Here is a 14,345-nt window from a genome sequence, read left to right as displayed (position 1 = left end):
AAGCTGTAGGGACTATGGGGTCATTTGTTGTTTCTTCGACTTGCCCCCCTTCGCATATTATACATCGATTCATTTTTGATGATAAAATATTTTATTATAGCATGATTAAATCAATAGGCTCGGGACTTTGTCTGCTCTGCAGTAGGTTCATTTCATGGTCTAAGCTGTGCTGATCTGAACATTTTAATAAGGTGCCTTGGTAAAGGGAAAATCTTTGGAGCCTGTTTTCAAAGTGGAAAATGACAGGTTCCTGTCTGGTGTTCACCAGCATCCAGTACCTCTGTCCAGTCATCCAGAAGGAACGTAACATGCAGCAGGTCCTACTGTACAGTGACAGCAACAGGAACAGACACAGACAACTTGTAGAAGGGGGAAGAAGGAATTGGAGGGAGTTGCTATCCACTTCTGGTTACCTGTATGGGTCAGTGATTCTCATATGGCAATGCACACCTGACAGGTTTTGTGGTTTCTGTTTTTCTTTCTCTGCCTTTCGTTTGTTTAAACCCTTTAAGGAATTGGTGATTCATACAGCAAGCCTGACTTTTACCTGTATTACTGTTTCTACAGGTATAACTTCAGTCTTATTTTACATTATTCTTTCATCTACCTTCACCTGTCCTTGCATATCTCTTCCCATAGGATGCGTTTGAAGTTCTGGCTGAAAGCTATGAGTTCAGTGAGCTTGAGGGCCCATGTCTGGCTTTCAGGAGAGCCGCTTCAGTCCTGAAGAGTCTGCCTATGGCAGTGCCGTGTCTAGCGGCCACTCAGGGTTTGCCCTGCCTGGGGGAACACACTAAGGCAGTCATGGAGGTAAGACCCTGAATTTGTATGTGGAGTCCACTCAGTCCAGCTGAGTAATGTTGTGATGAAAGTGTTTAATTTTATGAAGTAGTAAAATGGAAGGAAGAGTTTCCAAATCGGTCCCTTCGTTAACAACAAATGATGTAATGTTTATTATGACTGAATATCTCTCTCACCTCACAAATTACATGTCTCTTGAAATTATTCATGCCTTTGTCACGTCTGAGTTGGACTACTGTAATGCCCTCTATGCCAGACTCATCAAAACAACTATTTCCAGACTTCAGTTAGTCCAAAAGGCTCAGCATTTAAACCAATAGGTTTGCGCACATTCACACAGTTCTGAGGTCTCTTCATTGGCTTCCGGTTTCTTTTAAGATTGATTTTAAGATCTTATTATTTGCTTTTAAAGTTTTACATAGACTAGCCCCTTCTTATCTCTCTAAACTGCTGACTCTCCGTCAGCCAAACAGACTTTTGAGGATCTCTAATCAACAGCTTTTAGAAGTACCTAGGACTCGATCCAGATGGGGAGATCAAGCTTTCACAGTGGTGGTCCCAAGATTGTGGAACACTTCACCTCTTCAAAACAGTTTAACTACTGATCTTAGTGCTTTCAAGTTTGTATTAAAAAATATTTTTTAGTAAGGCATTTGGTTCTTAATCTGGTTCTTAATTTTTTACCTTTTACTCCATACTCTCTCTTACCATTTTTATATTGTGAAGCACTTTGGTCAACTTGTGTTGTTTTAAACATGCTATCTAAATAAACTTTGATTTCATTTGATTTGATTTTGAACTAGATTCATATACTGCTGTGAAATGATCTGAAATCAGTAGGAAGTGGGTCCACATGCTTTGCACAATGCAGTGGAAAGTGGACAGCACAAATGCTTAGTATTTGATGTGATTAATGAGCTACAACAGCCACAACCAATTGGTTGTTTATCGTAGCAGGAAACCATGACCTTCATTGAACTAAGTAACGTAAAATGCAGAAACACTGAGAACTGTCTCGGTCCAGGATAAAATAGTAACACTGGCCTCTTTGTAATGGTAGTTTATAGACCAATAAAAGCCATTTATATTCACCTGTTTAATATTACTCCAATGCCATAAAAAAACTAAGCCATCTCATAATAATAAATATACGTAAATATTACCCCATTTGATTTGATATGCTTGTAGCAGATTTTGCACAGGTTTCCATCTTTCTTGGTGTGTTGTACTAATTTATGTCACTTCAGATTGTTCTCTGTGTCACAGGTTTTCAGCTTTATGCTCCTTCACAAAGGTTGGCAGAAACAGTCAGCTTGGAATTTCCACTGAAGTATAATTCACTTGTTCTCAACAATTTCCAATCCTTTTGCCCCGCTGCTAGCTACAGTACTTGCAAAAGCAATAGGAACATTACAATAGGTACATTATATTAATAATAGACTACAATATCTACAATTTTTCTTTTTCTTTTTGTGAAACTCTTTTGTCTTGCAAAGCTGTTTATGTGCAGCCTCAAATATTTGCTTAGCCATAAATTTAAAACTAAATATACACTTAACAAAAATAATCAAAACAATGAAAAATCAAGTAAAATGATTAAGCTTTGATGAAATGTATATTACTGTCCGATCTATAACACCACTAAAATAGCAATACAGTAAAGTATAGTAAAGGAAACTGGAGTACCTATCTGGCAGAATGGCTTTGGATAATATTACAGCAAGAACCATGGCCATACATTAAAATACTGTCTGACAGGGTTCATTATACACTGAGAGTGGTAATTATACAGCCAGGCACAGGTGGTAATCCTTACATACAATATATGTTTCTCCATCCACAAAACAGTTTCCCAGTAGTGTTGTGGATTGTCAAGGTGCTTTTTGGCAAATTTGATGTTTTTTTTTTTTTGTATTGTTTTTTTCTTTTGCTCTGGTGTTCTGCCGTGGACACTATGCTATAGTATGTGATTACTGTATGACAGGAGTGCTAACCAGCTCCTTATTATCCCTTTAAGCTTGTAACTGTTACTCCTGGCTGTTTTTTAAAAATCCTGCATTGTGCATTTAAAATCATCTTCGCTGGATGTCCTCTTCTCAGCGAGAGCAGCCACAGAACTAAATGATTTATATTAATAAAAGGGGAGAAAAGGCACTTTTGGACCAAACACTTCTAGAGACTAACCCACTGAGGAATGGACCCAAGAACTACAGATCTTAAAGGCCTTTTTACTGTTCCCATTCACACCAGCAGTAGGAAAGTTGAAATAATGTAAGCAACGTCGCTATTGCATAACATTCAATAACAGTCATGATCATACATTAAAATATGACACTGAACAATGCTAGCAAAAGTTTTTTTTTTTGTTGTTCCAAAAGCCATGCTACTAAAATCCAATTTTAAAAATGGTGGTTGCTGGTGCCACACAGTCTTACTGTTTGATGAATCAATGTAAATGAACCTCACTTGTGGTTCTTATTGTACTGGAAAAGTACCTACTCTGAAGTAGGAAATAAAAAAGCCCCGAAAACGGCGTTTCAGAAACTATTTTAGTTCTCAGTTGCTGCTGTGCAGACACACACAAAAAGGGGAACTTCCTCCAAAGGTTTTTAAGAAGTACAAAAAGTTTCCTACTTTCTGAAAGCACCTAAAAAATTATCCAAATGGCAAGGTCACACATATAATTATAAATGTACAGTAACTAACACTGCATGTCAGCAGCTGTATTGTGCTGCTCTCTTGTGTACTTGCTGAAAATCAGAACATAAGAGTGGTACATTTTTTATAAATCTGCAAAACAAAGTCAAGGAATGACGTCCTGTGGTGCAAACACTGTATACATGTGTCAAGTTTACAAAGAAAATGGATTTAACAAACTTTCTCAAATCACATCACATAAAGATAAAAGTCAAAACGCTACCTTAACCTTAGGAGTCAGAAATTATTCAGATGGATAATACATAGTTGGTTTTGTTCTTGTTATGTTTTTTTTATTTACAGTAAGAAAAACAGAACAACATGTACATCCTGTGGGAAGAAAGAGCTACAGTACAAAGATACAATCATTGACACAGAACATTTAGTCTCCGCTGTGGGTGTTTGTATTAACTTGATTTTTTTCACGTTTTTCTGATAAAACAGTTCCAGCCTGCATGTGGCATTTCATACCTAAAAGAGAAGTTTTTTGTGGAGCGTTCCTTTTGTTCCGTAGCTGAATCTTTCTTCAAAGTAACAATCTGCACTTCTGTACAGTGAAGAGGAATTTCATCTTGGAGAACACATTAAAAAAAAGGTTATAAAATTCAGTATTATGTTACAGCTTTCACAAAAATTTCAAGAATAGTTTGTGAAGTCCAGACATGCTAACAAAACAGTGATGCTCACACCTGAGCATTGACACTGACAGGGCATCAAAGAAATGTATCTAGTGTAGAGAAAAAATTCTAGAGAAAAAAAAGTCTTATTAGACCACTCGGCCATTTTCCCCTCACTTACTGATGTGCTCAGGGCAGGAATCATAGCAGGTTGTCAGGGAAAGTGTAATGTTTGAACGCAGAGTCCCTGTAGGGGAACAAGGTGAGCTCTGCAGTCCAACTTCCTGACACAGTAAACCTAACATACACAGAGGAAGGTCTCAGAGCAAGTTTTAAAATCTGTCAACCCTGTCAGCACCGAGGAAGCTTTATTAAACAAAATAACATAAATTTACCAGGGAGACCAAATTAGACTGCCTGTGAGTGACCTCTGCCTTTTGTTCTTACATGACACGCCCAGCTGTGAGTTTTTTTTCCCACCAGGTTGTCTCTTTGAACAGATCGTGGCTCAAAACAAGAAAACGACACGACACGACAAACAATGTGAAACCAAACAGTAAAAACAAAATGCTTGATGTGCCTGTGAACATCAGAGTGACACTCTGTCAGCAGCGACCGAACTGTTTGCTGCTGACTGAACATCCAAAGTGGGGAAAAGATATAAACCTACTGACATGAAAGTCTGAGAGCGCTGAGGCAGAGTTGGGATGAATAGTTGGTGTGTGTTTTCTGTGCGTGCGTATGTGTGTGAGAGAGGGAGAGGTGTACATGCGAAGAAATATGTCTTCCCTGGAGCAGGGAGTGTGTTGAAGCATTATCTTTGCGTCTGAGGTTGGCCTTAGCTTGAGGGTTGAAAAGCAGAGGTGGACGGGTGGATGCATCGCTGAGCAGTGAAGGCTGCTTTAAACTGCACCGTACTCACAGTCTGCATCTTAGGTTCACTGCTTCACTGATACTAGATGTCATCCCTTCATGCACGAGGCTGAAAATGCACACACATACTTCTTTTAAACTTGCATATACGGATCCTTTTTCAACACTCCCTGCGGAAGATGGACGATATTAACCAGATAACAACTGCCTGATTTTACGCCTTCACATAATGAAGACAGTTAAAATGTGACCAGCAAATTACTGGTGCTCTGCTCGGAGCAGCAGGCCATTAAAAGTGGAACAAAGTTGTTTCAGAGGAAACAATAGAAGTTAGGAAAACATTACCTTGGGCTTCTTTATGAATGCCATAAAACCAGAATTAATCTTAGGCTTCACAACAACAAAGTGGTTATTTCTTGAAAAGGAATGGAAATGAGGATACCTGATTAAGAAGAAACTGTTTTCAAACGAGCAGCAATTTGGGGCCATTTGTTAATTGCTGATGGAACGAAAACCGAGGGGGAAAACATACTGACATGAACAGCACCATGAACAATTTCCTTGTTAATATCATCTATTTTTATGTTTTGAAGGAGATCCTCCGATATGGCCGAGCCTTTGAAGTGGAAAAAACACTCTCTGATGAAAGGTATCAAACACTAAAGGTCAGTAGATGAAAAGCATCTGCTTTGCTTTCTCGATTCTAGTGCTTTAAAATCACCATGAAAATGATTTGCATTTGCTGTCTCTTAAGGACATAGAGCTCTTCAAAGCACTGAACGCTAACCCTTCTGAGAAGAGTCTGTCATTTCAGAGCATGTCTTCTTGATTACTTACCTCGTTTCCTGCCAGCTGTTCACAAGTGTGTTTGGGGTTGGACCTAAGACAGCTGAGAAGTGGTACCGCAGAGGGCTGCGCTCATTCAGCGACATTCTGGCAGAACCCAGCATTCAACTGAACCAGATGCAACAAAGTGGTACATCAACATCTCACCACCTCCACTCTGCCTCTCCACGAATTATAGACTGGAAAATACAACTTGAGTTTACTTCTAAGAAAAACTCAAAGACCTTATGATTAAATTTCTCTTGGGGTGCCTGTCTGTCAACTGGGACTTTTTTTTTTATCCTTATTGGTCCCATAGGAAGCTCCTTATCTCAGGCTCTATCTGTAAATGAGATGAGGTGTGACCAGCAGGGAGTTTACACACAGAACAAGATACATACCACAGCAGATGTATGTTTTAATATAAATCAGTGAATAGTAACTATGAAGGGAAACGTTTACTGTGGAATTCACCTGAGAATTATTTGAGAAATGTTTTAATATCTGTAATGGTTGTAACTTGTCAACCTCCCAGCCCTTTAACTGCCATCAGCTTAAAATCTGAATCAGCCCAATTCTATAAGCACACACAGTACCTGCAAAATAATGACTTTCCCATCTGCTCTTATTCATTTCTAGTACTATTTAGTGAATGTTAGCAAGATAAGATACTAAATTAATATGTGTTATTATTTAACTCAAAGCACCTGTGCATCAAAGAGCCACTAGCATGGCTGTAGAGACTAAGGTGTGTTGAATGTTTCTTGCGTGCATTGTGAGTGAATGTCTGCACTGAATCGTGCAGTAAGCCATCCAATAGTTGTTGAGAGTTTGATTTCTGATAAAATTTGTAAAAGTGTAGCTGAGTAAACAGAAATACAGCAATAAAGGAGCAACCAGACGGGCAGGTAACATCGGCTTCAGATACATCCAATCGTATTTAACATACCACTTGGGTAAACGTCTCAAAGTGAAATACCGATATGCAGCTTTTCATTTGTCTTTATCTTTTGCTGCTGTTCTACTGTAGCACTGTATGAGGTTGTAATTCATAGCATTGTAATACACTGCTCGCAGGTCGCAGATAATGTATTACGCTGACAGACATCTTCATCAAACTGATCATAATCCATCATTGGGAACACAGTGGTCTCTGCTTCACACAGAGAAATAATGCAGGCTTTTGACACAGGAAATGTGTTTGAACCCTGATCTTTGGACTGTCTACAGTGAATCCTAAAAGAGCAGAAGCATGAGTCATCCCGTGTTGCAGCACAGGCAGAAATATCATTAAAGATTTTGTAATTAACTGGTGGTGTAGCTCTGTTCTAAGGGAGAGACAAGATGATTCATACTTTTTATGTAGCACAGAAAAATAACAAAATACAAATATAGCAATATGTTCATCAATCCATCAATCATAAATTTGCCTATCCACAACAGTGGCTGTTATCCTTCCGTGCCTGCAGCAGGTGTACTCTGTGAGTCGCCTTCTATCAGCCAGCAGAATGTATCACATTTTACCTTACATTTAATTCACCCTGACTCTCCACTTCCCCAGAGCAAATGGCTATGATTGATGGCTGGCTGCCAGACTAATAGCCACGTGCTTTTTTCCCTGCAGGTTTTCTGCATTATGAAGACATCTCCAGAGCTGTCAGTAAAGCGGAGGCCCGAGCCCTGGGGAACATTATTGACGAAGCTGTCCATGCGATCACACCGGACGGTATACTAGCACTGACAGGTGGCTTTCGCAGGTACAAGACTTGTCTCCTCCTTTCACTGTTGATATGCTAGTTGAAACACAACAGCACTTCCTATCTTTTCTCTTTTACACTGTTCTTAAATGTGCAATAGTTATGCACAGAGAAATGTCAAGAGCTCTCCATGCCCAAATGCATCCTCCTGTTTTAGTTTTAGATTAGATTTATCCATAAAATAGATGAATTTGAAATTTAGATCATAGATCATAAGAATGTCTTTATGTCTTCATATTGTCTCTTGTTCATATCAAGATATAAACTTGAATGTGTTAAATGCATTAGTCAATCTCAGAGTGCATGGTGACTGCTCTTGTAAAGCTACCTACTGAGTGTGACTATTGGCTCACAGCCTCGGTCCGTCGCCACCTCTTTGTGCTGCTCTTTTTATGTGCGTTGTGCCTGAGTGAGGGTGGATCACTCTGTACTGTTGTAAAAATCCAGCATTAACCAGTGGCTTGTGTAGTAAATAATTCAAAAGCAGTCTGGCAGTGAGGAAAGGCACTTGCTTCTCAATAGGGGTGACAGAGCTACCACAGCTTAGCTGATGGTTTCTAATGGTGCCTGGAATACAAGTTTTACATGTTGCCAGGGAGAGTTCTCTTTTTTCTCTAAATATCTTACAAATGTTTCACTTTTCTGTATTTGCTGTACTGTAACATATTGTACTTTGTCAGAGTTTGGTACAAAATGTAATAAATAACAGCCACTGTGGCTACAAGCAACCATTATGAGATAATGCTAAATGCTAAACACCAACAATATAAGTATAGGAACAGTATACGTTAATCTTCAGAGTACGGTATACTGTTTTTGCAGTTAGTATACAAGAAATCAACAAATGGTGTTTCATAATAATAATGTATTATACAGTAGTTGCGAATCAAGCTATGACCTTAAAATGCTGCTGCCAGTGAAACTTTATAGAGACCCCTTAGGGATTTCCCAGAACCCTTTTTGTTCTCAGACGGGTTCCTAGAACCACCATCCACAATTTTTCTTTTTCAGTTTTTACTTCCAGCTATGACCAGCTACTCCATTTCCTATTTGCAGTGCATTATGGGTGCACTCAAAAATCCAATATTTTTGTTATACACTATATAGTGACTATTTGTGTGTACTTAAAATGTCAGGTGTGATCACTTTATATACTATAAAGCTATTTTTATTTAGTTTACAGTATAAACATAAGTGTGTACTGCTTACATAATAAATCTAAAAAATAAATCACTATGAGTTTACCAAATGCGTAACAGAAGAAGGATTGCATTACTCATTATTCTTGTTATATAGCTTGGCTCAACTCAAACAACAAATTTAGTTGACCTAACATTGGGTAATGTTGCCAAGTCAGCAAAGAACATGAGTTACATACAACAAATGTGCATATGCATTGCAGTTGCATTGCCTCAACTCCATTTCCTGCTTAGTAATAATGAATTGGTCAAAGGCCCCTTTAACTGCTTATAAATGAAACTTTTCATTTGTAAGAGAAAGACTGTTTTATCGCTCCTTTCAAAACAGTTTCATTATTAAAAACTGTGGTGTACATTTAACTACTTTATGTAGCTGTAGCTCCACAGCTTTCCTAACTAAAGATGGATGCTATCAGCTCAAAAAAACAAACAAAAAAACTAAAACTAATGTGCCTAATCTTCAGAAGGGTAAATGACAGCTGGAATGATATCTGATTATGTAAATAACTACTCCTCAAGGGGAAAATGTGGTAAAAGAGATGAGGAAAGTCATTAGAGCATCATGGATAGTTAACATCAAGAATGAAGGGGAGGAACAGCACAGGATTTATGGGCCAGGAGTCTGCTGCAAAGTGTAAAGGGGCCTGTGAGAGAGCTTTTATGGCAAACTCAGGGAGATGAAGCACACATTTACTCCATCTTATATCTGGTGCAGGTTTAGAGGGTATTACGTGAGACCTAATTGGAATCATGCAGAGATGTAATTGAAGAACGATGACTTCTACATTATCAGTCAGTAAGTAAGTAAGTAATTTAGCTTTATCTGGTTGAAAAGCAGATTCTCAAGACATGGTTTAAACACAGTGGGAGGCATTATAAGGCCTATTACACAAAAATAGTGCATATGCTCAAAGATGCTGGCAGAACCCTAATAACCCACTAATTCTCTTAAGTGTGAAATATTTGCCGATGTTCTCTTTTAAAGCCATGTCAAAGCTTGATTTAATGACCTATAATATCCAGCGTGATGTAGAATTGCTTATAAGCTTCATCTCTTCATATATTCAGCGCATAGTCCTTGTCAAAAATGGAAATACACATGTACCATATACCTCTTTATTTAGATGTACTCGGCTCCAAATCTTTCATCTCTGGATAACATGCACAAAGAAACATCTTGGCTCCCAAAAGTTTCACAAAATAAGCACTGTGCTCAAGCAAACTCCAGCTGTCATCCACTTCGCAGCCAAACAGCATTGCAAGAGATTGTTGATGCCACTGACATTAGCCTTATTGAAAGGACAGCTGTGGAAGGCGGGTGACAAGTCTTAAAGCGGTTTTGTTGGGGGGAGGATTAAAAATAGATTACGCTTGAAAATACCACTTCTACCAGCACAGTGTGTGAAAGGCTCACGAGGCGTCAGCGGAGCGCTGTATTTATTTCAGTGTGAAGCCGACAAGACCCGCTGTGAATCTTATTTAACATCAGATTGTTTGGAATACGACTCAAAGTGACACTGATGAGGGGGGCAGTGGTGTCTGCTCTCAAATTCTCAAGCAGGCTGCATCGTTTCCTTTGAACAACTGAGATAAGTAATCCTTATCAGTTGAGTTCAGTGTGTCAGGATCTTTTGGCGGTGGGTGGGTGGGGGGTAAAACAAGCTGTCTGGTAATGAGGTATAACTCACATACATGTCACACATACTGCTTTTTCTTCTTTCTATATCTTCCAGATTATATCTTCCCTTGTTTTTTCTCTACTGGCAAGATATCAAAGGAGATGGAAAGGATGAGTGGCTACAAACATGGCAGCTTTTAACTGGTGCTGACCTCTGCCCTTACTGCTGATGAATGCATTTTGCGAAATTTCCAGCTGTAGCAACACTTCCCACATCTGTATTATTCATACATGTCGCCCTGATGTCCACACAAATTTGTAAATAGCCATCTATATTTTATGGGCATTGTGCAGAAATATTCAATAATTCAACAATTTTCCTCACGCAGTAAAAGAGTAGATGGGCTAAATTCACACCAGAAGTTTATGGATCTACTGCTCTGCTGTGTGTTGCACTTCATTTAAAGAAACACTGCTGGTGTTGCTGTGTACTGCCTGTTAACAGTCCATCAAATGTAATGGTGTCAGCTGAATCTTTGCAGGCGTATCTCCCGCTGAGCAGGAGTGGATTCCTAATGCTAAATAAAAAGTACTCCGAAGGTGCACCATGGGAGGCAGAGAAGCAGCACAAGAAGGAAAACACCCTCTTTGCCAAAGAGATTGTGCCTAATGTTCTGTCATCTATTTTTCTGCTGATTGGGGTTGAATTAGTGCAAGTATCTCCAGACACCCAACACATACAAATGCTCAGAGAGGAGTACTGCCAGTGTCTTTTCTTCAGATAACCACCACTTCCCCTGTTAGTCTCTCATGCACAACCATGCATTGATGCAATCGGGGTTGTTTTCAACGCTGATTGGATGTAAACAGAATTTATGCTGATGGTCTTTCCCTGTCTCTCTCCTGTGTTGGATTTTTGCTATTCATGGCACACAATTATACAGTGCACTTGAGTGAATTCTGCTAGTGCAGCAGAGGAGAGCAGGGAGACTCACTTAACAAGTTGTGTGCACCGCTGGAAGTGTTGTGGAACCTCAGCTTTGCCAATTTAGACTGCTAGAAGGTTCGAAGGAGTGCTGCTTATTCAGCAAATCTGTAAAATCTGGGATGTGTCCTCAAATAGCTGTGTCCTACCAGTCACTTTAAATAAAGGAGTGTCAGCTTTTCACATACAGGTCTACATAAATACCACTGAGTATAAACATAGGGGCAAATGCGAGCACTCCCACATCTTGTATTATTTTAGAAAGAGAATAAATTATATACAGTCACAGTGCATGTTAAATGGCTGTGACTAAAGCAGCATCTGCTGAGTGAACCTGTAAGCCAGGCACTCATTCTGTGAATGCCACAGGGGTACATGCTCTCTGTCACTAACTCTAACCATTAACATTATCATGCCTTGTGGAGCTCTAATGGCTGTTTTCTAATACTTCCTTGCTCCCTGAATTAGCCATGGTGACCTTTGAAGCTTTCCCACGAGCAATTCTCAGCCTCTCTCCATCCCTTTAATGTTTCTCTCTTGCTGTCGTCACTCATTTGTTAAAGGTGGTGAGCAGAGATCAAACACGGAGCCTCATGGCTGCTGAGGCTTCATAAAGTCATATCATCTCCAACATTTGTTGTCATTCTGCTTTGTTGTTAGCTTTGTGACCCGAAGGCTATTACCTGTATGAGTTTACCTATTGATTATCAAAAGGTTTGTCAGTGTGTGTATGTGTGTCTGTTGGCTAATGATCGGTTTGAAATGGTGCATGGCTTTTTGTCAGGTAGCACTGGGGAGGCCAGGCCCGGCAGGGGGAGGTTCTGTCATCTGAGGGGCGACTTCAGCACTAGCTTGTATTTGAGTCAGCATTGCTCTCCCTTTCATGAATGATGAAACACCTGCAACGTAATGCCGTTTTAGCGTGGTGCTATAATAACAGAATTCCACTGTTACTTTTCATCATCTGATCTGCTGCTGTCTGAGTCATCCTGGAGCCAATCTTAGTCTACCAAAGGCACAGGCAAAGGCAGAAATGCATCTTGGACAGGTGACCAGCCTACCAGCACACTCAGATGCATTCACTGCCATATTTACACTTAATGATTCACCTGATCACATCTTTGTCAAAGTTTTTTCAAACCACAGTTTTCTTGTCTTCTTGCTAGGATGCCAACAAGCACACCAAACTACAAAAAAGCCAGTCAGCTCTTGTAACTGATAGATACACAAGTTTTCTAAGTGTTTCTTCGATCATTTAAATTCACTTTTGTAGGCAGCTCAAAATACTGAATAAATCTACAAGCTTTACTTTTTTTTAATTATTTCTATTATTCTGGGTATAGGCGTTACTCCAGGTACTTCAGTTTCCTTGCACAGTCCAAAAACATGTATATCAGGTTGACTGGTGACTCTAAATTGCCCATAGGAGTGAGTGTAGGCACACAGTAGCAGATGCTCACTTGTTGTGCAGACATACACATGGGTGTGCCCAGTTGCTTTTGTGATTGTGTGGACTAGACATGCATTTACAGTTCTTACACAGCAAGGACAAATGTGGAGAACTGACTGGAAAGTGATGACTGTAATGCTGGAAGGAGGAATATATTCTCAGTAATTTGTACAGCAATTGTTACATTAGATGTACACATTTCCTTCTAAGGACAGGTGATGCCACATTGTTGAATAAAGTCACAGAAACATTTGAATTTCCAACATACTATCAATGTCTTTTACACATTGATAGTATTTTTACAACATTCATTAGCAAAATGATAGGTTTTTATCTTATGAGTTGCACTCAGTTTATTACTAAAGCCACTAAAGAGTTGTATCATGAAATAAGCAGTGCCTGAATGAAATATTAAGACATTCATCATTTCAGACTGCATCTTCAGAAAGGGAGACATCAGTGTTGTCCATAACAGGAGTAATTTGAGAACATTGTGTTGTGATAATTGATTCAGTGGACTGACTCCTCTCAGAAGCTTTGATATGCTTTATATCTCCTGCACATGCAGGGGTTCTCTGCTGAGCTGTTTTCCTATTTCTAAGTATTTATTCCTTCTTGATAATCACTTGATAATCACTCACAGTACTGAAGCCCCCTTTGCTTTCGGCTGTGCTTACTGAGAAAATGCGTTTTGTGAACCCAGTCAGGCTCTGTATGGGTCTTTTTTTATAACACTGATCCAAGTAGAAAATGATGATTCTCATAAAAGTTAAAGCTCTGACAGATGAGGCAACAACTAGTGAGCATTTATACCTAACAACATAGGACAAATGACTTGTTTGCATAATGAAAAAAAGTCATTTCCAACTTGGCCTGTGCTTTTAATAGCTCCGTCTGCCACCTTCCCTCTTCATCAGTTAGGGACTATGACTGTAATTCTTTTTACTGTTTCCTGGCCACAGTGAGTGGGTAATAGTGTTATGTCTTTATCTCTAGGGGAAAGGAGTTTGGTCATGACGTAGACTTTATTGTGACCACACCAGAGCTGGGGATGGAGACGAGTCTAATACCCATCATTATTAACAGACTGACACGGCAAGTAAGTATGTTTTTTTTTTTCAACATATAAGGGAAGTAAGGAAGTAAGGAGGATGCTGAGCCATCATTTGGGAAATAGGTTTAGTGTTTTCGTAACAATTTAGTACATGATTGGTTTGCACTTTTGGTTTAAATTAAGATCACTGAATTTAACTATATTAAAAAAATAAACTAACAAAAAACAACATGATGCATTTGTTATAGACTAAAGCAAAATACAGGGCACTGCAACATTACCCATTTAAACCAGTTTTTTTAAATTCAAAAAGTGGTGTTTCATGTATTATTGTTTGAAATGCATTATGGTGCACTCAGACCAAAATCCACCTGGTGCAGTCTACACATGTGTGATTGCATTTTTTCAATGCAATTGCAATTGTGTCAGATTTATGCGGTCGTATAAAGCGCTCAAACATTTTTTATTA

General features: G+C 39.1%; 1 protein-coding gene across 1 annotated transcript in view; it reads left to right on the top strand.

Moving 5' to 3' along the window:
* dntt (deoxynucleotidyltransferase, terminal) overlaps nt 1-14,345 on the top strand; it is a 66,335-nt gene that overhangs the window by 17,893 nt on the left and 34,097 nt on the right. The window contains exons 4-8 of the mRNA XM_026309743.1: nt 640-810; nt 5,582-5,653; nt 5,841-5,964; nt 7,438-7,570; nt 13,819-13,921. Of these exons, the coding sequence (XP_026165528.1) occupies nt 640-810; nt 5,582-5,653; nt 5,841-5,964; nt 7,438-7,570; nt 13,819-13,921 (603 nt within the window). The remainder of the gene's footprint in view (nt 1-639; nt 811-5,581; nt 5,654-5,840; nt 5,965-7,437; nt 7,571-13,818; nt 13,922-14,345) is intronic.

Source organism: Mastacembelus armatus, chromosome 15, assembly GCF_900324485.2.
Source record: "Mastacembelus armatus chromosome 15, fMasArm1.2, whole genome shotgun sequence".
NCBI lineage: Eukaryota > Metazoa > Chordata > Actinopteri > Synbranchiformes > Mastacembelidae > Mastacembelus > Mastacembelus armatus.
Note: the sequence above shows the minus strand (reverse complement) of the source record. Positions and strands in the feature narration are given on the sequence as shown.